Source organism: Garra rufa, chromosome 1 (assembly GCF_049309525.1).
Source record: "Garra rufa chromosome 1, GarRuf1.0, whole genome shotgun sequence".
NCBI lineage: Eukaryota > Metazoa > Chordata > Actinopteri > Cypriniformes > Cyprinidae > Garra > Garra rufa.
Window position 1 is genome coordinate 12,502,333 of NC_133361.1, and position 27,004 is coordinate 12,529,336.

Consider the following 27,004-nt stretch of genomic DNA (forward strand, 5'->3'; position numbering starts at 1 on the left):
AGAAACTCCTCCCTCCCTCATGCGACTCAACAAACTCAAAACCAGGAAGAGACTCATTATTTCTCTTGTCTGTCGTTCTCTCTTCTGTCTTTACTAAAGAAAACAAAGAATCGGTGAAGAACAAAGAGAAACACTTTAAGGATTTTTTTGGGATGTTTCCTTTTGAACAGACTACAGATCTTTATGAATTTGATTTGATTTGTCGTTCAGAAAGTAAAGTTTAGACTGCTGGAGCTCAAACTGTGGAAATGGATTCACTATCTGTAGAAGAGCTTTCTTGTCCTGTGTGCTGTGAAATCTTCAAGAATCCTGTTTTTCTGTCATGTAGTCACAGTGTCTGTAAAGAGTGTCTTCAACAGTTCTGGAGAACCAAGAAAACTCAGGAGTGTCCTGTCTGCAGGAGAAGATCCTCAAAAAATTATCCTCCTCCTAATCTCGTGTTAAAAAACTTGTGTGAGTCGTTCGTGAAGCAGAGAAATGAGAGGAGTTCATCAGGATCTGAGGAGATCTGCAGTTTACACAGTGAGAAACTCAAACTCTTCTGTCTGGAGGATAAACAGCCGGTGTGTGTAGTGTGTATGAATTCACAAAAACATGATAATCATAAATTCAGACCAATCGATGAAGTGGTTTCGTCTCATAAGGTAAGAGAAATTAGTTTTTTTTTAACTTCATGATGTTGAAAAGTCCTATTTAAGTGTTGATTTGACCGAACGGGACTGCAGTGATTTGAACCCCATAATCAATGCAGTTTCACAGATTTGGGGAATCAGTAACTAGGAATCAGGATGGGGGCAAATACTTTTACACTGTATTATATGACCATATCACTGTATCGTCTTCCTTTTTCACTCTAATCTGGTGTTTTAAGTATTTTTATTTTGTTTAATTCTAGGAGGAGCTCAATACAGCACTGAAATCATTACAGAAGAAACTAAAACACAATGAAATAATGAAAGAAAAGTTTGAGAAAACAGTTGAACACATCAAGGTGAGGAAACAGAATCGAGAGTCATTTTCATTCCAGCTGTAGGATCACTATATACAGTTATGATCTGATATATTTAATATAATGGACTCCAGCTGATTATTTTAGTAAATGAGGATCATCAATCTGCTTCTGGATCCGTTATATGTCTGTATCTGAGTTTCTCTCAGATCTGAATGATGTGAGTGTGTTGATGTGTGTTGATGGAGATGATTGAAGTGAATGTGGTTTGATTTCAGTCTCAAGCTGAGCACACAGAGCGTCAGATTAAACAGCAGTTTGAGAAGCTTCATCAGTTTCTCAGAGATGAAGAAGAAGCTACAATCACTGCACTGAAGGAGGAAGAGGAGCAGAAGAAGCAGATGATGAAGGAGAAGCTGGAGGAGATCAACAGACACATCTCAGCTCTTTCACACACAATCAAAGACACGGAGGAGATGATGAAAGCCAGTGATGTCTGCTTTCTAAAGGTCTGATTTCAGATCATTGATTGATTGATTGATGATTGATTGAGTTGTTGATGATCAATGGTGTGTTTGTTCTGCAGGAGTTTCCAGTCTCAATGGAAAGGTGAGTGATCTGCTGGTGTCTCTGGTCTCTCTGCTTCTGATCCAAAGCCACTGCAGTTCTGACTCCTGAATGTTCTTCCAGAGTCCAGATCTCACAGCCGGATCCACAGACGCCTTCTGGAGCTTTGATTCATGTGCCACGTTACTTGGGCAACCTGCCGTTCAGAGTCTGGAAGAAGATGCAGGACATCGTCCAGAACAGTGAGTCTGACTGCAGAAGATCTGAGCTCACACACATACACTAGAAATGATGCATGAGGGGGAATATTGACAGATTTCAGCATTATGTGGGAATAAACAGATCATCTACTGCAGCAAAATCAGCAGATCACTTTTAGAAATAATCAATCCCAGAATTCAATGTGCTTGACTTTCATTTTCAGTCTAATGAAAGACACAGAAGGGATTTCAGCTGTTTTTGAGCTCAAACTGACAATGATGACTACTGTTCATAATTTTTTTTTTATTTAAAGGTGCTATAGAATGGAAAACTGAATTTACCTTGGCATAGTTGAATAATAACAGTTCAGTACATGGACAAACAACATCGTTTCCTCCTCCTTATATAAATCTAGTGTTTGCAAAAGACCACCGAAAAATAGGTCAATTCCAACATAACACCGACTGTTATGTATTAAACAAGGCAAGTCACTCAAGGGACACGGTTAGCTTAATGCTAGCACTAGCCTGTTACATTGCAATACATAGGATTTCACTTACCACATAAACAGAGAGATGACTGCGCTGATTTTGGTGAATGATGGAGAAATAACTGCCTGATGATGGCGAATGATTTACAGATCTTGAGAATCACTGAGGAGCAGCTCAACTTGTGTGGTAAGTACTTGTGTCTCTGCATTATTACGTTACACAGAGCACATGCATCACAGTAATCAGACTAAAATGTACGCGATTCAAAACAGCAGATTCAACAAACCGCATATTAAAAGTGGCGTTTATATATATTTTTTTATCCATGTGTGAGCTATTGAGACAAGCAGCTCTGTGAAACAGTCAATCAAAGCAGAGCTCATTAATATTCATGAAGCTTCCAAATAAGGCAAAAACAGACTGTCTCATTCTAGGGACAAATCCTAGGGTTGGACCTGTAAAACCATTTCTGGAGATTTGTTGCCCTTTCCTAGGCCATATACCTTCTACGTAGATATCAGAGAACAATTTAAAATATTCTCTCAATGCATTCTATGGCACCTTTAAGCTTATTTTTTCTTTATTTTAATACCTGTGTATTTATTTTTATGAAGTAAGCACAGCTTTGATTCATACGAGAGAAACACTGAGGAAAATGATATAGATATAAACTTTATTTCTTGTGTATTATTCTACTTTATACAACAGTTCGTTCTGGTTCTCAAATGGTTCTCTGATTGGTTGAGAACCTTGAGATATTCTACTGGTATCGCTACAGGAATGCCCTTTCACAATTTTGTATTACTCTGCGTGTTCTAGCCTGGAGTTACACGGAGGACGTCCAAATCCCGTATCATTTTATAAATATTACTTTTTTTGTCATGGAATGTAGTTTTAAGAGGTTTTCAGGCGAGAATGTACTTGTTTATAGTTCAATAATGCAGTTTGTTAATAAAGATAACATCTGTTTGAAAATTTGCTTTGTCGTTTTCGGATGTGCGAGACCCATATCGTCAGGGGGCGTTCTGCACTCATCAATCCAAGTGCACCTGTCTGCAGCCTGCAGATCGAGGCGGGGCTGAATATGGGGCGGGGCTGCACGTGTCGCCCCGCCCACATGCCCTCTCATTGGTTGTAGGTAAATTAATGACGTCGGCGCAACATCCCTCCCACAACTCATCTCATTGGTTAGTGAAATGGATTGATGTCGCTGCCACGCAGCAGTTGGAAACTATTCATGGGTACCAAAGACGTCACTTCCACTATGCTTGCCGCCATATTTGTGTCCGATATGACAACAGACACAGCGCATCTAAATGAGATTCAATAATAAATTGAAATAATAAATTACTTTTTACTACTACTTCCCACACTGTGTATTTGACTTGATTGTATGTTTAGGACAAAAAGTGTAAATTATTGTGAACGTAGTCGCTCGATGAAGGCTTTAAGACCTTGAAGAATCCTGGTCACTACTTCACAGCGAACGGGACTCGTGCTGACGGCACTAATTCCTTTACAGTCCACGCTTAGATTTCGGCAAATTAGTTTTGGCGAATGCAAAAAAAAAAAAAAAAAATGTGATTATTGAGCATAAGCCCAACATCCAGCAAGCCAAGAAAACATAAAATATACCTCAGGGAAGAAGTCTTTCAGGTCTTGTGTATTCCTAAACCTGAATCTCATTATTGAAGCACAAATTCAAGCACCAAAAGCAAGAGATTTCTTTATTTAAAATATGCATTTGTATTCATTCAAGCTATATGGCTGCAATACCATTTTAGTTTAGTTTATTACACCACTTGTGCAGCCAGTCGCTATTCACAATAGGTACCATTTACTCGGGACGATGGATAATTTTTAGAGTAATTGTACCTAAATAGTTTTAGCAAAACAAATTATTTTTGAGAACCTTTTTACATGTATATACTGTACTGCAGGCGTTGCAATGACGAACGCTATGTAGTACAATAGTTTAGCGTTTATTATTTAATTTTCATAATTCACTAAACACTGCATAATCTAAAACATAATCTTGCTGTTAAGCCAAATACACACTGAAACAAATAATGTACGGCATCTGGATGTACTGTAAGTCACTATTCTCTGCATTAACATTGTTTTGAACTTGCTGTTCGATTTATTTTCTTTGATCGGTTCAAAATGATGTAATCGCAAAAAAATGCTTCTTTTCATTAAGGCATTATTTTGGTTATAATGTACTGATTCACAATCTTATTCAATAATTAATTATTATTCCACTACTCTTGTTGTGCCGAAAAAAACACCCTTGCTGTGAAAAGCACCTGCGTGAATGACACCGGTACACTAAAGGCTACTGTATGCATAGCGACCCACTTCAAGCACTGCTGAGATCGAATAAAACTGAAGTTAGGTTTTTTTTCTGATGATTGTTGTTACAGCTAACAGAATATCAGATCCCGGGCATATTGTATCCTTGTTCTGAACATTCTGGGAGTTTTGTTGATCTTCCTCTGGTAGTTGTGGCAGCTGTGACCATAGACTGAAATAGGTAGCGCGGACAAAAAAATGGCGGCGATAAAGCACAGTGACGTCACATGGTCCCAATGGATACTTATGAATTATACGTTTTATGTAAACGCTGAATCCTTTGCTTATTTATTCAGCTTTCAGATGTGTACAAATCTCAATTAAGATTGTGGTCCAAGGTTACATACATTTACAAGCAAGACATCTTTCCGCTGTTTAGTTATCCCATTTCTGGCAATCCGTGACTATAAATCAAAATGTTAACCAGTGGTGTTTATTTACAGGTGTTTTTTTTTTTATTATTATTGTCTTAATTGTTAATAAGATACATAAATGTGGAAAATTCTCAGCAAGAGTATCCACTATCCTTATGTTATTAAATTAATAAATAGAAAAGGGTTGTTAAACATCAGAGTTGTTTATAAATACAAACATTTATGACACATGAATGAATTATGACGACACATGAATGAATTTCACTGTTATTTATTTAAGATAATAATGTTCACAGTTATTTCTGATTCTCACTCCCGATCTAATAGTGACACGCGAAACAGCAGTCTGGGTCCTCTGTGCTCAAATACAATAATTTCTCTAAGAAATTGAAATAACACCCTATAACAATCTGTTGACCCTTCCCGAAGTATATCTACTAAATTGAAACATATTTTCATTTCTTCTGATTTCGCTATTAATTGACCATATGCACGGATTACTTCCTTGTTTAGTCAAGCCAGCTAATTCATTTCTGGTCAACTATACTGTGCCGTAATATGAGCGTACTTTGTTGGTTTTCTCTATAATCCATTCACAATCGAAGAAAAGTGTTGTTTGTCTAAGAGGATCAAACGTCCATGTATACCGTTTCAAGAATGACAAATGCCAGTTTAAAAAAATAGGAGAGTAAATCGGCTAAATATGTGCGATTCATTGCTATGATTGGCAGTAATAACCGGACAAACATCTGACAATCTGATGTCAAAAAAAAAAAGCTTAAATGATTCAGACTAAATTTAGAGTAACAAAACTACAGCGGTAACAAGTATGGTTATATATATATATATATATATATATATATATATATATATATATATATATATATATATATATATATATGTATATATATATGTATTGGTTAAATATAGCTAGGCTATTCAATAGATTTTACAGTTCAAGATAAAACTTAAAAGATGTAGTTATTAAATTTTATTAAATATTTCATATTCCTATCGATTCATATTGAGTGCATTATTTAATTATTGTACCACAATTATTTAATGCATTTGTAGTGAACTATATATTAGTATTTAATACTTATAGACTGTTTGTGTGTGAGTTTAATGATTTTCTGCACTTCCTATATATACTTAAGGACGGTAAAAGTACTACAATTTATTATACTAGTAATTTTATAATAAATCGGAAAGCAAGACGTCTAGTTTAAAAGGCAGCTGCATAATAAATAATCCTCTGCTGCCATCTAATTCCATATTAATATGACGTGTTCCACTGTTTCTTCATGCCGGCAATATTCACATTTCCCTGTGCCATGTTTACCTATTTTCAGTAATGTTCCATTTAATCCCGTGTGTCCAAACCGAAGCCTTGATATTATTGTCTCTTCTCGCCTATTCCTCTCTGTACACCTTATTTCTCCCACTCTCCTTTGAATCTTATGAAACCATCGTCCTTTCCTATTTTCTTCCCATTGTTGTTGCCATTGTTTCTTTAATTTATTTTTAATAATACTCTTAATTTCTGTTCTACTAATACTAACTGTAAAATCAATTTGATTATTTTTAGTAACTTCCTTTGCTATTTTATCTGCTATTTCATTTCCCTTAACTCCATAATGTTTTCAACGTCATTACTTTGCCACTAATGAGATGAGTTGTGGGAGTTACGTTATCTCGACATTATTAATTTACCTACAACCAATGAGAAGGCATGTGGGCGGGGCGACACGTGCAGCCCCGCCCCAGATTCAGCCCCGCCTCGATCTGCAGGCTGCAGACAGGGGCTTCTCCATCAATCCGCTCAGAGCACTCTCACCACGGCCAGATCTTCAGGAATTTACCGCTGGCTCTGATGTCTCTATATAGTGGTTACACATGACATTGCAATTCATTGTGGGTAAACGTAACGGGAAGTCTTTGATCTCATTCATTTATTATTTGTTCAAGAGAAGAAGATAGTTCATGTAGCATGTTTATGTAAATTCAATGCTGAATGCTGCTCTTAACTAAATTGCCTTTTTGATGTCTGTGTTTGTTGTTGTTGTTTATTAAATATTATTACTCAATAAATAAAAATGTATATAAATTATATTTTAAATAATGTATTTAATAATAGTACTTAGTTTTGAGTAACGTGCGTGTATTCTTGATGGTGTTTTTAGGTAACGTTACATTGTTCCGCCTTTAGATGGCGACAAGAGACCGTTTTATGAGTGAGCAGTTAATAGTGACTTTGGGACTTTTAAACTGAAGTTAAGCGAAAGTTATTTTTAGCTTCAACAACAGCTTGAATATGACAGCTCTGTGTAAAGTTTTGTACAAAGGCAACATTTTGTATTAAAAGCATCTTCTGCCTATAATTGAATATAATTGACAGCATAAATCAAATGAATATCTCTTGAGTGTCACTCAGTGTTTCTGATTGAACTTTCAGTATTGATAAATCACACAGAGAATGACTGACAGTGATGAGAGGAAAATGTCCAGCCTGGTCTCATTGTCTATATGTAGGAATTTATACGTAACCTTTAGAGATTTTTGTATGTTTTTTATTGATGCTAAAACGTACAGTTTAGACATAATTGTTTAAAACGTACAAATAGCTACACATTTTTGCTAAGAAAACGTAAAATATTTACATTTCTTTCACTCCATTAAGATGCCTTTTTATCATTTTATTAGTTTTAGCCCCTTTAACCTATCCTTAAACCCAAACCTATTTTTAGCGAATATAAAAGGATATAAATCGTAACTGACCAAAATATGTAGGGAAATGACCGTTTTAACAATATAGCATACAAATATTTTTTATAGTCGCTATCACTAACGTTAACCATATCCGTCTCTTTACAGTAATAATGAAAAACATGACAGAAAAGTGCAATCACAATCATTTATTTATTGCGAAAATGTCAACAGCCGTAACAAAAAGTGATCTAAATAACGATGTGATTGTATCCGTAGTAAATCCTCAATAAATACAGAAGGTTAGTTTGAGGTGCAGACTGAGAAGAATTTAAATTGTTAATCGCTGAAAATATGATCCAGATTGTCATCCTGATCCACTCTGTGAAGACTCCCGCGCATCATTCAAACACATCTCCCCAGAAACACTGACTGCCGTAATCTGTGACGAATGCAGGCGAGAGCCAATGAGAGCTCGATTTTCCTGCCGTAAAACCTGTAGTTTCCTGAAGAATTTATAAAATAACAGCATCTGTTGATTGTGTCTCATCAGCTCCTGTCATTCTGGATCCAAACACTGCACATCCATATCTCCATGTGTCTGATGATCTGACCAGTGTGAGAGTCAGCGGATTTAATCAACCTGTTCCTGATAATCCAGAGAGATTTGACTTTTACTGTGTTCTGGGTTCAGAGGGTTTTAACTCAGGAACACACTGCTGGGATGTGGAGGTTAAACAGAGTATATGGTGGAGTCTTGGAGTAACTACAGCATCAAACCAGAGGAAGGGATGGGATTTCTATAAGACTGGTGTCTGGTGTGTGTCTTACGGATGGTCTCCAGGTTCTGGTTTTCATGTCAAACATAAGCTTGATCGTGTGAGAGTGAATCTGGACTATGACAGAGGAACGGTGTCATTCTCTGATCCTGTAACTAACACACATCTACACACATTCACAACCACCTTCACTCACACACTACTGCCTTTCTTCTGTTGTTCTTGCTCTCTGAGGATCTTAGCGATCAATAGTCAGTAATGGTTACTCCTGTAGGTCTGGATCTTCCTGCTTTCATCTTTCATCATCATACAATATTTAATCACAGGAATAAGGGACTGTTGATCTGAATATCAGACCAGAAAACAAGTGTATGTATATATATACCATGATTTGACTAAAAAAAAAAAAAAACTAAAAAAAAAACGCAAGTTTAGATATTTAGTTCAGTAACACATTCAGATTAACTCAGAACAGAAGAAGCCCTAAAGTGACATGGTGATGGAGAAAAATAAGTAATGCAGATGAGATGAAAAAGGCAAAAAATGCCAATGTTTTTCATTCTAGTTGTGGATTGCTTTCACACAAACAACTACTGACTGCTCCATCTCTGATGATTGTGTCAATGTTGTTCACAATAAGTGATTTAAAAAAAACTTTAAATGTAATATAATATTTTAGTTTGATATTGACAGATATTTGTGGATATGTTGTATTTTTTGATGCAGTTGAAGCACAAACTGAAGACTTAATCCAGATCAAAACTAAGATTAATTTTTGTGATCTAATCTGAATTCACAAACCTTTTTTTCTTTCTTTTTAACAACACATTTTCAAGATTAAATCCAATCCGATCAAATAACTTTTGATTGTGGCCCCTGGTTTCAGTCAAACTGAGCACATCTAGTTTATGATCATCAGTGATCATATCATTTACAGAAAGCCCTTTTGTAGAAAGAGATCTAATATTCATTAAGCCAAGCTTTATCATTTGTTCATCTCTACTGTATCTTTTCATTTGTTCAACATCAATTAAACTGTTAACCCTTAAATTGCTCTGTTTTGTTGTATTTGCTGTATGGCTGCATGATTCTTGGTAAAATGTGAATCACATTTTTATCAAAAAAGAAAAGAAAAAGAAAATCTATCTACACTGGTCTTTGTTATAATAAAGTACATAAAATTAACAAAAAAATAATCTCTTATCCTTATTTTTGGCCCCTTAAAGTGATTTAATATAAAGGCTGTAAGCTCTTGAACATAATAGAAACAATAATAACTAAGAATATTAATAAAAATAAGTTCATTTAAGCTTTATACAGATGATATGTAAACTCTCTGTTGACTCTGACCTTTTTTTAAAAGTAAAATAATACCACAGATGTTGCCTTGCGTTGCTGTATTATGTTCATTTCACAATAAACATTTTAATAGGCCTTTAAAACTGAGCAAACACAAAACTATCATATTAGGAAACCAATTGGTTTATTAAAGAGCAAAACCTGAAGTTAAACTGAACTGAACTGAAGGTGAAGGCTGTCAGTCGCTGCAGTTACATTGTTAGACCAATAGATGGAGACAAGGATCTTTATAAGTAATACATTTCTACAGTATTTTTCATGAAAATCCAACGTAGTGCTAGTATATATAAAAATCCACTAAAATGTTTTGTAAAGCACTGGTGGCACTCTTTTAAACAATGAAATTATAAAACACTTTTATCTGACTGCAATTGCACAGAAGTACCACTGAAGTAGAAATTTGCTTTAGTTAGTGTATTTATAGTGTATATGTTTTACCAAAAAAAAAAAAAGAGAGAGTGAAATGTTTCTTGTATTTAAGTATTTTTTTTAGTGCATTCAAGTACACTTTACTTTTTCCTGGGATGGTGGACAGAGTACAAGCCCTATACTTAAGTTAGAGAAACACTAATAAAACATTACTTCAGTAAGAGAGAGGTTTCTAATGCAATACAAATAAAATAGACCTTAAATAGAGCTCAGTCTGACATTATTTTGAATTATTAGCAGCATGTGTTCAGTAAATATCATATTACGCATTTTCGAAGTTTTGTTAACTTGACTCTAACTCGAATTCACATATGAATCATTTAATGTTATTTGTGAAGAAGTTCAATAAAGAGAATCGGCTCGAAACAGACATCAGATCCTGTCTCTGAGAAGATCTTGATTTCTTTACTTTAAAATAGCAAGGAACAACATGTTTTCCTGAAATGAAGTGGTGGACCATTAGGCCTTAGACCAGCTTCATTTAGCAAAACAATCATTTCAGAAACACTGCAAAATACAAGCTGTTTTTTTCTAACTATTCCTCTCTGTATATAATCAAGTTTTTGTGAAGGTGTGCAGGTTTTCCAGTTCATGTAGCTTTGAACAACACATACTCTGCACTGGAAAAAAAAAATCCCGTAAAAAAACGGTAAAATTTCAGCAGCTGGGGTGCCGAAAAAAAAAACAAAACGGAAAAACAACAGGCACATTAAATTACAGTAATTTAAAAAGGTAATTTAACTGTAATTTTTCTGTAATTTAACTCAAGATTTTCTGTATTTTCTTGAGCTTTTAATATTCAGTAAGGAACTTTACTTAAATATTGTGGAAAGTTATTTAAAAAACATGAAATTATCCATTTTGAACACTGCTTTAATTCAAATAATCAGCCATAAAACTGTCTTTTAATAATTTATCCCAACTGCCAGAATATATCAATATTTTGTTCAGAACAGCAATTTACCGATATTCTTTGTTCAAAACTGCAAAAATATACCAGCATAAAGATTATAGCACAACTACACTCTAGCAAGTTTGTTCATAACTGTAGTATAACAATAAACCTTTGATCACAACTGCAACAATACTTCAATAATTTTTTTATAACTGCAACAGTATAAAATATTTTACAAATGATCATAACTGCAACAATATTTTTTTTTCCAAAAGGTCAAATTAGGTCACAACTGCAACAACATTATTCATAACGGCAACAGTATTAAATTCTAAAAAAAAAAAAAAAAAATTATATATATATATATCGTCTCAGGTTACGAGATGCTGCGTTGAACGCTGTGGGAACGCCTCCGACATGGCCGCGCCCTGAATCATGTGTGCATCTATCCAACGAGAGTGTGTGACGTCACGGGCGCCATGACGTCACCGACCGGGAAGCATAAGAGCACGAGCGCTGCAGGGATGACGAAAGTATGGCTAAGAGACGCAGCGTCTAGTTCCCTTCAAAGGAACCATGAGAGGCTCGACAGAAAGGCCCGAAAGTAGGGTTAGAGAGGGGAAGTGTCTCTATGAAGTCCCAGCCGTTGAAGGCGAAAGGACGAAAGAGCCTGGAGAGGCTCTGAGATCCAGGCCATAGTACCTGGTAAAGGTCAGGGGCGTAGACCAGCCAACCGCATCACAGATGTCGGCAATCGAGAGGCCCGAAAGTAGGGCTTTGGAAGAAGAGACACTTCTGGTAGAATGAGCTCTGATTCCCAATGGTGAGGGGAGACCAGAGGACTCATATGCTACCGTAATGGCATCCACAATCCACCAACTTCTGGAAGGCTTAGCCGCTGGACGGCCTCTCCTCGGAGGGCCGTAGCAGACCAAAAGCTGGTTATCCTTCCTCCACAGGGCAGTTCTGTGGACATACGGGTCCAGTGCTCGCACTGGACACATACAGTTCAGCTTCGCCTGGTGGGGCTCCCCAAAGGGAGGAGGATAAAAGGCCTGCAGTACGACAGGCCGTGGTGCGACTGTGGGGACCTTCGGGAGGAAGGTGCTACTGTGGGGACCCCACCGCAGAAGAAACGTGTAACAAGAGGGTGTCTACCCACTGAATATACTGGTGAAATGATGGCTATTCTGTTAGCAGTACAGTTGATCAGAGAAATTGAAATACGAGAGGCGGTTATTTGTTCTGACAAGTTCAGCATTAGTGAGTGTCAGCAATCATCAATCAAAAACAAGACCAGATTTAGTTACGAAAATTCTTCAAAACTTTTTTTTCTGCAGCAAAGGAGAATAAAAATACTATTCACCTGGGTTCCAGCTCATGTGGGAATAAAGGGTAATGAAGAAGCAGATAAGTTGGCTAATCAGGCAGTAGAGGATGAGAGAGTGGAAATTGAATTAGTTCATAGTATAAGTGAAATTAACCCCTTCAGACCCTGTGTCCACTGGAATGGACATCACATGATTTTTTGTTTAAACCAATACAATTTGATGTTTTTATAATATGAGCAATGCCTGGTCACTGATTGGTCCCTGATCAACCAATCACAACAAAGATATGACTCCTAACTTAATCTGATTGAGCCACAGGCATCACAAAAGAGAGACATGATCACCACTTAGAGAGGAAGAGAAGGAAGCCCACATTTGACCTTTTAAATGCAGAGTTATGTTAATGATAGCCTCATCAACTTGCATCTATTATAAAATTAAGACTATCAAATGATAATATTCAAAGTTATTTTGAAGATCTTTCAAATTTGCAGAACACAGGATTTTTGTTACAATGGACATCAGGTCTTGAGCGATATCAGCAGGAACCTCATGAATTAATTGTAAAACAGATTGAGAAATTTGTTGAAGCATTTCAAAGCTAAATACAGACAACCATCAAACAACCATTTTTTTTTTTTTTAGATTTCATATCATCTTACCTTTTTTCCACATTCTTACTGCATTGTTTATTGTTACAGTATGTGTTCTTTTCAAAATCTGAAACACTATTTCAACTATAGTGCACAAACTCTATTTATTATGTATGGTGTAAAAATGAGGATTTTTGTTTTTCTTCAGACCTGTCGTCCATTGTAGTGGACATGAGAAAAATCTAATAAAAAATGAGTTGGCACAAATCTTTATTTTTTAGACTCATTTATATGTTGGAGAAGAGCAAATATCAAGTGGGTAAAAATTTTTTTGTTCAGTGAAAAGAATTCAGGTCTGAAGGGGTTAAGGCTGTAATAAAAGAGAGAGTGATGCACTGGGATAATGAGACTAAGGGGAGGCTTTTATATACAATACAAAGGAAAGTTGGAAAAGGAATGAGTGGAAAAACAAGGAGAGAGGAAATTATAATTTCAAGATTAAGAATGGGTCACAAAGGTCTGAATAAAACTCTCCAACTAATATCTAAACATCCAACAGGATTGTGTGCAGGGGCGTCGTAGTTGGGTGAACAGTGGGACTAAATTACCAAGGCCCCAAGTGGGGGGGAGGGCCCTGAGGAGTGAAATTTTATTTACTAATGTAAATGCTAATATTTTGAATTCCCAGCGACGCCCCTGATTGTGTGAGTGATGAAACAGTTGAGCATGAGATTATTAACTGTAGAAAGTTAATAATAAGGAAATAAAGTTGTTTCAAGAAGTGGTATGGAAGACAGAGAGGAAAGATTTATCATTAAAAAGTATATTAAACTCAGACACGGGCCATAATGCTATTAATGCATTGTTCAGTTTTCTATACAGGATTAATACATATAATTTAATATAAGAAATAAGAGTATTAGATCTATTGGTATATATTAGAGGAGGTGCTTCTTTATCTATGGGCTGCATGGTGCTGGAGGTGCAGGGCATACTATTTTTCATCCTACTAAAAATGTATTGCAGGAGTGTTGGGAGCACAGCAAATATAACGTTAGAAGCTGTGGATAGTAGATAAAAAAGAAGAGAATGAGGGACTGTGCAATCAGCAATACAGCATGGTGTGAAAAATATCCACACTCTGATGACTGACCAAAGTAAATCTCAGAAAATTCACTGCAAGGGATCCCGGGTTTCGGCACCATCTGTAAAGGAAAGCAGAAGTCTTTGATAATTTTCAACCTTACAAATGAAGTTATTATTACAAGAATTAGAATTGGACATTCAGCGTTAAATTAGAATTTACACAAAATAGGGAAACATGAAAATGGCAGTTGTGACAAATGTGGAATTCCAGAAACAGAGTCCCAGAATTAGAACACATTCTTATAGAATGTGATGCTTATGAAAGAGAAAGAAATCAACTTAGTCAAAAATTAGGATTGATGGGGTATGATAAAATGAACAAATGCAATCAAGAATTAATGAGGAATTGTGTATAAAGAAAGAATTAAATTTTGTAGCAATTTATATATGTTTTTGTTTTATTTATTTATTTATTTATTTTTGTTGTTGTTGTCCTCTCTCTCTTTTTTCTCCCTACCAAATCCATGTTCACTTCACACTCCAGATCAGTAGGTGGCGGATATGAACGTTTTTCGTTGGTTTGAACGCCAGAAGAAGCGCATTCTCTAGTGTGTAGCTAACACGTAGGTTGAATTCATTTATGTTCATATGCAGTGGTTGCATATTGTTGCTACTAATTGTGTAATCGATATCTTTGTTGGACTGTCGACTTTACAGTTGTAAGGGAAAGCGAATGCTGGGCAAATATGGAACTTTACTGTGCTTTGGCTTCCAGACGTTCGCGAAGGATCGATGTAAACAACCAGTAAACTGACACATCTGGCTTTTTTTTTTTATCATGGGCAATGGATTACACAAAATCATCGCTCTGTTTTGTATTTTTTGGATTTTGCATTCACTTACAGCAGGTAAATCATTAACGTTTACTACTTCTATCTTACCAGAGAACAGGGCTGCCAACTTTTGAGTTCAGCTTGGAGTGAGAATTCCCACAGCAGTGTCTTTAGGGGGGTCCGGGGGCATGCTCCCCCGTAAGAAAATTTTGTACATTTTACAGTTAAATTCATCTATCTGGTGCACTTTGAGAGTTCACAATTCAGAGCTCCAATACAGTTTCAGTGTGAAAACTAAACAAAGAAGAAAGCTGGTGAATTTACTTGATCTTGAGGTTTAAAGGGGACTTAATCCTCTTATTAGTTGTGATATAGTGTCTCAGTCTAAATTAGAATAAAAAATAATTTGAGAAAAGAATAATGATAATAATAATAATAATAATAATAATAATAATAATAATAATAAGTTTATATTATTATTCCAACGACAGTAATATTGGAAAACAATTCTGTAAAGTAAATAAAAATGAGTATTTCACCAGTATGTTATTTTCTCTTATTCTACAGTAGGGGAATTACAATACTTTAGTTGTAATTTCTACACTTACAAGCAGGGCCTAAAACTTTTTGCCATATCTGCCATTTTATTCATGATACAAACGACATCTTTTGGTGATTTGAGAGAATTTACCAGCCATAAATATTTTTTTTTTCTGGCAATGAAATGTTTTTGCAGTTAAAAAAATATTAATAAATTGAAAATTAGAACTAAACACTGTATTTTAAATCATGAAACAAAAAAGGTGCTACACACATATTCGCATGAGCAGTTTTTTTATTAAAATTTGGTCTGACTTCAGCATAGTGAAATTATTTGTTATTGTTAAATATATTTATAAAAATGTCATACTGTGTTTTTATTATAAAATGATGTAAAATAACTGTTGCAGAGCTGCAAAACTATTTACTTTTCTTGTGGTAAAAAGTTATGTGCAGTAAAAGAATTCCTAGATTTAGTCATTATAAATATTTGCAACTGCATTTAAAAAATATATATATTTTGACACAAAAATTCAAATATTTTTCTGTAGTCTGCTGTTCTGAGAAATTATATTTTTCTCATATTCGAAAATTAATCCTTCATTCATGAGGGATTTATCACTCCCGAAATTCTGCTTCTTGTACCGGGTATACAGCTGTTAGCAGTAGGGATGTAACGATATGCCTAGGTCACGATACGGTACGTATCCCGATATTGGGTTCACGATACGATATCACGATATTTTGAACAAAAGTTAAAACATGAAACTGAAAATCAGATAAAAAAAAAAACAGAAAGAAAACAGATAAAAAAATAATAATTTCAATAGCTTTCTTAGTTTTACATACAAGGTCACATTTTAAGGTTTAATAAAAACCTGTATTAAAATTAACAACTGAATAGGTCTGTCTGTCACTGATTTTTATTTTTTATTTTTTATTTAACATAAAATTGTCAAGATGTCAAATTCTTTAAACCTGCTATCAATGCAAGATTCTATGTGTGTGCCAAACAGAGTCCTACCTGACGGGTGAACCGCTATAACTGACGTAACGGGTGGAATAATATTTATCTGTCAGGTGCGGTGCGGGTGACATGCACGGGTATTTGCTCTTTGGATTCAATCCGGTACACGCTGACGCTGCTCTCAAACGGTCCCGTTTTGGGTTCACGCTGTCTGAAGACCGTTTAAAAGCACTTTCACATGGACGCGTCAAGTGGTGGAATCTCTCCGCGGCTGCCGCTTTCTCTCAAAGTGAAAGTGTTTTGCGGTCGAGCTGGTGTTCGCGACACGGTCTCGGGGTAAACGTAGTTGCAAACAACAAGGTCTCGTTTTACTTAACAAAAACAAAATAAATGAAACGTAATGAAAAAACTATGTTTTATTTGTTATTTGTCATTTTATGGGACAATGACTAGCGTAGTTTTCATATCAGACACAGTTTACTATGACATTTTTCACATAATTGTATTTTTACCTGCGCAGGCTATACACGCATTTTCTGGATTTTTTTCCCCTTTATTAATAGCCTTTCTCCGTATTTTATGGATCATACAGCTCCATTATAGCCTATTTTAAATGATCTTGATCATGTTTTCAACACTCCGACATGCGCTCAGTGAAATGTGCTTTTGGTTGTAAATAGTTATCTGTGCGGTAACTGCTTAAATCATGGCTGCTGCTTATAAAAGGATTACAATACATCTTCGGGAGGTTCCTGTCGCTAAGAGCCATAAAAGCTTTAAGATGTTTGTTCCAATGTGTGACTCGAAAAGTCTGAAGCACGGAACTTTTCATTTCCCACTCCGTGTTAATAACATGCACCGTGACTGTAATAATGTTTTGTCTGTAATTTTTTTCTACCGTCGTACTTTCGCATGACTGTGAAACCAAAATGCTGCCGGACGTGAAGACAGGGTATCTTTAATTTAAGTTTCAGCCGAACTCATGTTGCTCTTCTAATATTCAGTTCAAATGATTTCTGCATCTGATTCTGCAATGAAAGCACAAGCAGCGCTGTTGCAGAGTAGGAGACGTCGGCAGCTCAACCAATAGGATTAGATTGTCGTCATATCGTAAATGTATCGTCATCACTCTACGATACATATCGTAACATTTTTGCATCGCGAAATATCGTACCACGAAATATCGTTACATCCCTAGTTAGCAGGACGAAAAACAAAACTTTTATTCAAATTCTGAACGGATTATATGTAGCCTTGGAGTGCGCAATAGCCCTCCATTGATAATCACTAAAACGTGTCGCTTCAGTTAATCGCAAAAGTCCTTTTATTATCAATGAACCGCTTATTTACAGTGAGAGGACTGGCAAGTGCAATCTGGCGTTTAGAGGTGAGTGAATTCAGAACGCAATGGCCAATCAGAGGCGATCTAGATCAACATAAATGTCTGTGATTGGCTACATTGCTCAGCGCTACGAAAACACGTTGTCTTTTGGCGATTTCCAGAGCACAAACACAAATACGCACTGGAGCTTTTGCCAAATCTGTTTAGCCAATATCTTATTATTACAGTTTTAACTGAGGGTGCTTTTGACTGCGTGAGAAAATGGATGTGTGGCGTGAGAGCGTGTGAAAAGAGTCAATTGCGTGAGTCTCACGCTGAATGCGTGAGAGTTGGCAGCCCTGCCAGAGAACGAAAATGAAAGTAAAAAGTTTAGGCTTATTGTATTTAAAATTAAACAACAGAACTAAAGTTTGATTACAAATCTATGTTAACGGTGTGCTTGAAATATAAGATTGTTTGATTACTAATATACCTTGGAGCCATTGGCGGACTGGGACTAATAAAAAGCCCTGGACTTTGACTCTGCTCAGCCCACAACAACAGATGTGTGTAAAAGCTAATCAGCAACAGACTCGGGTCTCAAAATACTTAAATCTTAACCCATCATGTTTACCTTCCAAATTATAGCATTAGCTCTGATGTTGACTAAAAGATGTGTTATAAGCATAGTGTAGAATACTCACGGAAATAAACAGCACTCTTTTAATGTCTCTCTGCTGAAAAATATGCAGGTGACTACCTAAAACATAAAAAAAAATGGTAGGAGTTATGATAAATCACAATGTAAAGAGGCTTTGATTATACAGTTGACTTGAATACTTACAGAATGGTCTCTCTGTTGAACGATATGCAGATTGGGCATTCCTTACAAGACTTGCGCTGTTTTTTTTTTTTTGTACAACTGTGTCCTTCTCATCACCATCATCATCATCAGAACCATCCCCTGCCATCCAGACTTTATACTCTTCTAGTGCAGACATTTTAAGCCGTGGCCACTGGGTGGCCAGACACTTCAACTCTGACTGCAAATTGACAGCTGTTGCTCTGCTGTCAAACCTGAGCAAGCATTTGCTTACTTCTTGAAATGTTGAATCAGGCAGAGATTTTGATGTAGACACTTCAGCAAAGTTTCTCTGATCAAGAAGAGCCAAGTCAGCATAGAATGTTCCATGAGTGAGAAACCACCTATGGATGCTCTCTGTGATTGTATCCATAATCTGGTTATTGACCTCAACTTCATAAGCACTGTTTGCATCTGTGATACCTTCATCACTTGCTACTTCACCAGCCATCAGCTTCCTTTTCCTCTTCCTTTTCTGAGGAAGTGCTGCCTCCAACTCAAGTTCACAGTCCTCCTCCTCCATGAGTTGTGCATTTGCCCACTGGACAAAGGTATCATCAGCTTGCTTAACTGCCTTAAAATCTCTTGTCATGTTCTTCAGCATATCTTGAGTTGCCATGACCATCTTGTGTGCAGTTAAGATATCCAGCCCCCTTGACTGTAGATATTTTGACATTGGTGTTGTTACTTCGAATATTCAAAGAAAAAGCTGAGCAGTTAGTACTATTTCATACTTAATCAGCCCCTCTAAGAGTCCTCTGGCTTTTACACGTGCTGCTGTTTTAAAATGGGTCTGACCTTGAAAGATGCTGAGTGTAATGAGGAAATCAATGTACAAAGACTGGTCTGGTCTCCCAAAAGCCCCAAAGATCTTCTTCAAAGCTACATCTTTGGCCCACCACCTTGTCTCTCCAATAGTGGAGAGACGTCTGGGTCGAGTGTCTTTGCTCCTTTGTTTCCAAACGTTCATCCTTTGATATGATTCACCTATGAACACCGCAATCTCATTCATAAGGAAGAAGAGGGACCCAGTAGATGTGGCCACTTCGGTCGTGTCAGCCAGAACGAGGTTTAACACGTGTGCGTAACACCAAACATGTACCTGGTTTGGGGCCATTGATCATGGCAATTATCTAGAGCTCATCATTCTTCTTGGAAAATATGATGTATGCCTGAATGAACATCTCACCGCATGCATAACACAAAGTAAAAAGATGCACCAGTCACAGCAGGCAAGAGGTCGTGGTGCTGCTGTAACTTTATTATCCAAGACCACAGTGAACACTGTCATTTCTATGGTTCAGCTATTGGTTTGTACGCGATCCATCACACCTGCACATGACACAAATCACACTCCAGCAGGGATGTACTGGCCATCGGGGAGAACTGGGACATTCCCGGTGGGCCGATCACCGATGCGAGACAGACCTCCCCCATATTAAGTGCTGTTTTAAATGACATTCGAAACTGCAAATAGGCCAAAAGTGTGAAGCGGCGGAATCAGTCACCCGCACAGCGCTGACGAACGTACGCTGCGCTTCCACCGCAATGTGAAGTGATAAACAACGCAAGTTGCTTGATGCATTCAGATTTAAAACAGAGTTGTGTTAGGCAGTTGTGTGATATGAGAACATTAAAGCATGATGAGGTAAAGTGATAAACGCCAATACATAATTACTGTCATTTATTACAAATTTCATAGTTTATTATTATGAATTATAAAAAAAAACATAACTATTGTAATATTTTCTTATGACGATATAATACTTGTCAGTTAATATCTGGATTTTAAACAATCATTTATTTCAAAATTCAAAAATTGTCTATAGAGTAGAAATCAAGGGTAAATTAATATGTTTGGTTAGATTCTACAAAATGTCTTTTGTGTTCTACAAAAGTGAGTAATTTTTATTAGCAATAAATATTTTGCATTCTAGCTCAAAATCTGTGCTGTACTGCATGCATTTCTATGTGACAAAAATGCATAATTCATTTGTTGCATTTGAATTCAGTATCATTATTTGATTCTGTCCTGTTTTATTCATACATTTATTTATTTCAATTAAAGGCCCTATAACCCAAACAAAACTGATGGGCGAACTTGTGGACTGGATTTGTATCAAGAACAAATTTTAACCCCGCTCCAGCCCTGCACTCCAGCAAGGATATAGCCAGTGTCCGGGTCGTTACTCAAAAAAGATTATTTCTTGCAAGATATTATTTCTCCACTACTAGCTTATTTATCAAACGGGTGCTTTCTCTTCATCCTCTGCAAATGAAGCTACAGTAGGTAGTTTGGTAGAGGGATGTTTGAATAAATTAGCGTTTGTGATTGACAACGCGATTGACAATGTTCGATAACACAATACTTATAGTCAGCAACTAGTCATCATATCTCCCGCTTCGTGAAACACATTAATGCTCAGTAGTACACATTTATGGCTGTATTTGCATTGTAATAAAATGCATTTATTTTTTCATTGGGCATATATGTGGCTGAAACAGGTAGCCTAGTGCATCCCAGATTTTTCAGCATTAACATTTTACTATAACATAGTCACTATGGCCTTTAGAAATGTTTTTGGGGAGGTGGGGTAGTGCACAATAGGCCCCTTTGGCGCGGCCTAAGCTTTTGTCCTTAATGGTATTTTTTCCTTACATTACTTTAAAATCGAAACCAGTACTTTTATAATTTTAGAGTAAAAAGCTTGAGTTGATACTTAAACTTCTACAAAAGTCTTTTAAAATCCTAGTATCTATACTTCTACTTGAGTAATGAATGTGAATACTTTTGACACCACTGGTGATGCGCATGTAATTTTCATCAATCACAACTTTTAATGGTAAAAATTGTTTGTTTTTTTGCTCTCGGGCAGACATTTAGTCATCTGGGCAGTTGATTGAATGCACTCTATTTGTCCCTCACAGCCCCCATTTGTCTCCTTTTATTCCCTCCAGAAATTAAACATGGTTTTGTGAGGATGTCATCAGCATTAGACCGGTTCAACATAGGATAGGGATCCCTATGCTAGATACATGCAAATATTGACAAAAAAAAAAAAAGATTTCGATTGATCTAGTTCAAATTGTACTTAGATTAGCTTTATAAAAAGAGTAAAGTGTCTCAGAAAATTACAATTTTGCCTTTATATAGTACCATAAGGGATTATAAAATTAATCCTGTTTGTCTGTCTGTAACTTAAATGTCACGGGACTGGCCTGAATGGGTTAATGTGCCTTTAAGCTCATAAATAAATAATTACATGTTCTTCTTCTACACTGCAGAGAAACACTCGCTGTATTACATTTACACTGGTTTGTCCAAACCTGTCAATCTGCCAGGCATCTATGAATTCACTGCTATGGGTCTGCTAGACGACATACAGATCGACTATTACAATAGTGGGGAACAGAAGAAGATTACCAAACAGACCTGGATGAAAGAGAAAATGCAGGTGGATTACTGGGAAAAAGGCACCCAGTCGAGAAAGAGCAAAGAAGAGTGGTTTAATGTGAATATCGACGTTCTGATGAAACGCATGAGACTCAATGAATCAGGTGAGCAACATTCATACACATTAACCTGCAGATACACATTATCATTTGATGTTTATCATCACCTGACAAACATTTTGATTGTCTTTTTTTTTTTTTTTTCTCAGATCTTCATGTTCTTCAGAGGAGAGTTGGTTGTGAAATTGAGCAACAGAAAAATGAAGAAAAGTTTTCCAAAGGTGTTTATGAGTTCAGCTTTGATGGAGAAAACTTTCTGTCTTTTGATGATAGAGACTCTCAGTGGGTCGCTCCAGTTGATGCAGCTCTACCAACCAAGAGAAAATGGGACAATGTCCCCATGCTGAACCAATACTTCAAAGGCTACCTGGAGAAAGAGTGTGTGGACTGGCTCAGCAAATTCAGAGAATATGGAGATGAGGAGCTCAGGAAAGCTTGTGAGTAAATCTGTTTGTATTTGTTTGATATTCTTTCATGCAGATGCAACTGATTGATGAACTAATTTCTGTGTTTTTCAGCTCCTCCAGATGTTTATGTGTTTGCCAAAAGGTCTACCAGTTACAAAACCAAACTGAAACTCACCTGCATTGCCACCGGCTTCTACCTCAGAGATGTGACTCTGTTCATTAGAAAATATCGCACATCTCTGCCTGAAGGAAAGATTGAATCCACAGGAATCAGACCAAACCATGATGGGACCTTCCAGATGAAGAAGACTGTGGAGATCTGGGAGAATGAAAAAGCAGAATACGATTGTTTTGTGGCTCACAGAACCTTCAAAGAACCAATTATCATCAATTGGGGTAATTAAAGCAGATACACAGAGAGACAGAAACATCACCTGATACTGAAATAAATTGTATTTATCTTCTAGTTTCCCACTTTTTTGCTACTGATATCCTTAATTTCTTAATACTATTTTTATATTTGTGCATTTGTATAGATGGGAAATGTATAGACTGCCTACCAGACAAAGTCACAGTTATGATTGCAACAGCGATTGGAGGTTTACTTGTAATAGCACTCACTGCTTTGATAATTTACATCATAAGAAAGAAAAGGATTATTGGTAAGTAATAACTCGATTAATGATGATCAACGTATCCCTATTTTTAATTTTGTGTTGTTAAAACCTGAGACACTGGGCTAGACTCTTGTTGTTTCTATCCCATAATATTTGATTAGTCTTCCAAACACAATGGGCCTCAGTTATCAATCTAATGCAGAAAGGAGCGCAGATCTGAGAGCTCAAATCAACTTAAGACATAATTTGCGTGTGATTCGTGAAACATTTGTATGCCACCAATCCCACTAATACAGCAGGCTAGACTAACTCTACACTAACATAACTAGGAGAAAATAAGTAAAAGTAGTACCTTCCTAACCCTAATAAAGATAAATCAATATTTACATCACAACTCAAGTTTACATTCACTTCTCCCTGGTTCTGTGGAGAGAGAGAGAGAGAGAGAAACAAAGCATAGCTTGCTACAGCAACAGAACCTTACAGGTCTGGACATAACATTGTTAGTTTTGCTGTATGTTAGTTTTGAACAATGTAAGTTTTACATATGTAACATTAAAACCCAATGTGCTGCTGTAATAGAGTAAAGATACATGTCACTATGCATCAGCAAGCTTTTCACAATCATACACTTTTTTTTTTATTATTTTTTTTTTGGTGACCAAAATTTTGGTGCATCCCTTTGTAATAGGTTATCACACACATTGCAAATACATTTTGACATTTCATGTTTTCTCTAACAGGACAGAACACTGATAGAGGACAACACTCTGAAAATGGACGAAACACTTGTGAACTAGACCGTTATAGTAGTCAGAAATACTGATAGTGGACAAGACACTGATAGGGAATGGACACTGCGAAGGGAGGAGCAAACGACGGTGTGGCATCAGGCCTCGGAGAGCCTTTTATGAAACATAAAGTGACCGAAGGGGGGGGAAAGTGTCCAAATAAACAGGGGATCTGGTGTTCTCGTCAGCATGGCATCTCATGGGTCAGGTACTCGTCCGGACCGTGGGACCAGCAGCTCGTCAGTTCGGGGACGCTTGATTCCCTCAACACTCCCTTCCTGAACCCACAAGGACACCAGCGTACATGCACTGGGAAGAGACCGGTCTCGCAAGGAGAGGTACGCTCCGCATTTCAGCAGTGGCAGTAATGAGGTTTCATTCAATTAAGGTGTGCCTCATCACATGCCACCAGAACTGGTGCTAGCATAACCAAATTTATGGTATTTACTACTTGCCATAGCAACACTATACAGAGCAAAATGTGTGATAAATTCAAAAGTCTTTTGAAGATATGGCTGAATAGTTATTTCACCATATTAAAAGTACATTTCTGGCTGAAGTAAGTTTTTCAACTCAGTTTTTAGTATTCATTTAATACGAGACAAATCTGCTATTATTTTAATCTCCAATCTGTTATTAATCAGTTTAGATATCTTATTAATGCTTTGCAAACCAGCAGAAGACACTTACTGGTTTCAAATTCCTGTCGTGCAGATGGGAAAAGTTGTTAAAAATGCCCCACTGTTATTAAACTATGATATTCTATGACACTATCAATGTAATTTACGCCATATACTTTTATGGATTTTAATAAGAAACCACAAATTATTATTTCAAGTACTGTAAAGCATTTTTAAATGTCTAAATGTGTTTGTGCACATTTTTGTGAACTATACAGCTGTGTCTTGCACAGTGTTGAGGAAAGTTACTTTTAAAAGTAATGCATTACAAGATTGAGTTACTCCCTAAAAAAGTAACTAATTATGTTACTTAGTTACGATTTATAAAACTTTGCTCGAAGTATCGCCTGGGTCTCTACACATGAACTCAAGCATTGAGAACATTGTTTGTGAACACAGAGTTTACTAAAAAGAAAGGTTTTTGAACAACTCACTTTCATTGTTTGGGTTTCCCCTCGCAGCCATCTTGCCAGTCAAGTGTTGATTTCCGAATGCGAATGAATGGACTCCATACGACGAAATATTATAGACTTATATGAGGCTCTTTTTACAACTAGAAGGTTAATATTTTTTTTTCACTTGCGATAAAACAACGAATTAGCCGTGCATTTATATGGAAATATGCTTTAGGAGCTATCCATCCTCGCATTCGGAGATCAACACTTCTTGACTGGCAAGACGGCCGCGAGCGGAAACTCAAACAGTGAAAGTGAGTTGTTCAAAAACTGTCTTTTCAGTAAACTCTGTGTACACAAACAATGTTCTCAATGCTTGAGTTCATGTGTAGAGACCCAGACGATACTTCCAGAAAAGTTTCATGGTGTGTCGAGCCTTCTTAGTGTTGTAAAAATATCGATTTTGATGCGCTTAAATTTATGCCCCTAGTTCTACCATTCACCTGCCATTGAAAACAAAACCAAATCACGGTCAATCTCAAAAACGGTTTGTTTGTAGTAATTATGCTTTTAGATATAAGTTTGTCTCGTTTACAGTAAAAATAACAGCCCAGGTTGCATTTTGGCAATAGTTATCCTTTAAGCATTCTGGATGAACTTCAGCATGAACTTCACGTCATATGATTGTATGCAACTGGATTCAACCAAAAGTGATTTGGAGTAAAAGACTCCAGGCAGACTACAGGACCAGTACCAGGATGTGGGCAGCTATTTTGATATAGGGTCCCTACATACATACTGAAATAAACTTTACACAAACACTAGGAATCTATTGATTTCGATCAAGATGCTACTCTGAGTAAAAATGCAAATACTTGACTTTTAGATGTACTACTCACTTGGAAATATCAGCTGTTCTATTCTAGTGTTATTTACCTACATCCAATAATGAATCAAACAATGTAAATATTTATGTCTGTGTGCACAATCACTACAACAGGTCTTCCTCGGATTCAGGGAAAAATGTGTAATGGGAGATTTGTTGTATTTGTTACTGTCAACACTAAGGATCCTGACAAACATCATGTTTGTGGGTTTTTTGAGCTGCTTGTAAATAGTTACATTATAATTACATTAATAATGATGTAATTATACATCTAGTCCTCGACTGTTATATGGCACAAGAGATTATGTACACCCTGTAAGCCCAAAATGAATGTGTAGTTAAAGACTATTGCTGTGATAAAGATGTGTTTCTGTGTTCACCTCATTTCAGAATGTCTTTTTAACTGTGGATAACTCAGGGAGTTGATAAATAATGAACTAAGTGTTACTTCTGAAGTGTATCATCATCTGATTGACTGCTCTGAATAAGAATCTTATTCTCTGCTTAGTAATGTTAGATCGCTGTCCCCATGCCTAGACAATTAAGATTCAGCCCCAGATGCCAGATCCCATCAGAAAATATCAGTTTGTCCAGTAACAGAAGAGCAGAGCAGTCTAATACCCAAACCCTGTTAACAGGAGGTCTTGTCTGGTACCCAAAATACCCAAAACACTATTAACAGTCTTCTGACAGCCAAGAAGTACGCCAAAATGTTATTCCATCCTGACGATTACACCAAAATGTTGACTTAGAAAAACTAGTGAAACTGAAGAGCAGAAGCAGGAGACGAAGTTATGATGGTAAAAAGGAGCAGAGTTTATTGAATAGTTTTAGTTGCGTATGTTTCAATGCTCAGACTTCGTCTGAAGAGCTCAAATTCAACAAGTATTGTTATACAGTACCAAACTGCTTCAAAACAGCATCCCATAAACATTGAGGTTCATAAACATGCCCTCATATGTCTTATTCATGAAGACAAACAGGCCATGAAACTACACATTCATGAGACTAAACAACAACTGAAAAAAAATATATATATAAAAAAACAATAATATAAATGACTAATCAATTAATGAATCA

At 36.5% G+C, this 27,004-nt stretch overlaps 3 protein-coding genes across 3 annotated transcripts in view; all 3 read left to right on the forward strand.

The window, feature by feature from the left end:
- LOC141284469 (GTPase IMAP family member 4-like) overlaps positions 1–27,004 on the forward strand; it is a 480,107-nt gene that overhangs the window by 60,503 nt on the left and 392,600 nt on the right. The window lies entirely within an intron of this gene.
- LOC141330996 (E3 ubiquitin-protein ligase TRIM39-like) lies at positions 219–8,770 on the forward strand. Its single transcript, XM_073835819.1, has 6 exons — positions 219–644; positions 896–991; positions 1,228–1,458; positions 1,536–1,558; positions 1,640–1,758; positions 8,194–8,770. The coding sequence occupies exons 1-6, from the start codon at positions 249–251 to the stop codon at positions 8,676–8,678; spliced, it is 1,350 nt and encodes a 449-aa protein (XP_073691920.1). The 5' UTR covers positions 219–248; the 3' UTR covers positions 8,679–8,770.
- Positions 21,463–23,998, forward strand: LOC141341962 (H-2 class I histocompatibility antigen, Q10 alpha chain-like; the record flags this gene model as incomplete). Its single annotated transcript, XM_073846442.1, has 6 exons — positions 21,463–21,478; positions 21,921–22,193; positions 22,298–22,585; positions 22,667–22,951; positions 23,092–23,217; positions 23,916–23,998. Coding segments are annotated over 6 exons (1,071 nt in total), but the record flags the coding sequence as incomplete, so codon positions are not given.

Coding starts and splice junctions, on each gene's coding strand:
- LOC141330996 (XM_073835819.1), top strand. CDS start 249: ATGGATTCACTATCTGTAGAAGAGCTTTCTTGTCCTGTGTGCTGTGAA. Junction 992..1,227: donor AAACAGTTGAACACATCAAG/GTGAGGAAACAG, acceptor GTTTGATTTCAG/TCTCAAGCTGAGCACACAGA. Junction 1,759..8,193: donor GCAGGACATCGTCCAGAACA/GTGAGTCTGACT, acceptor GTGTCTCATCAG/CTCCTGTCATTCTGGATCCA.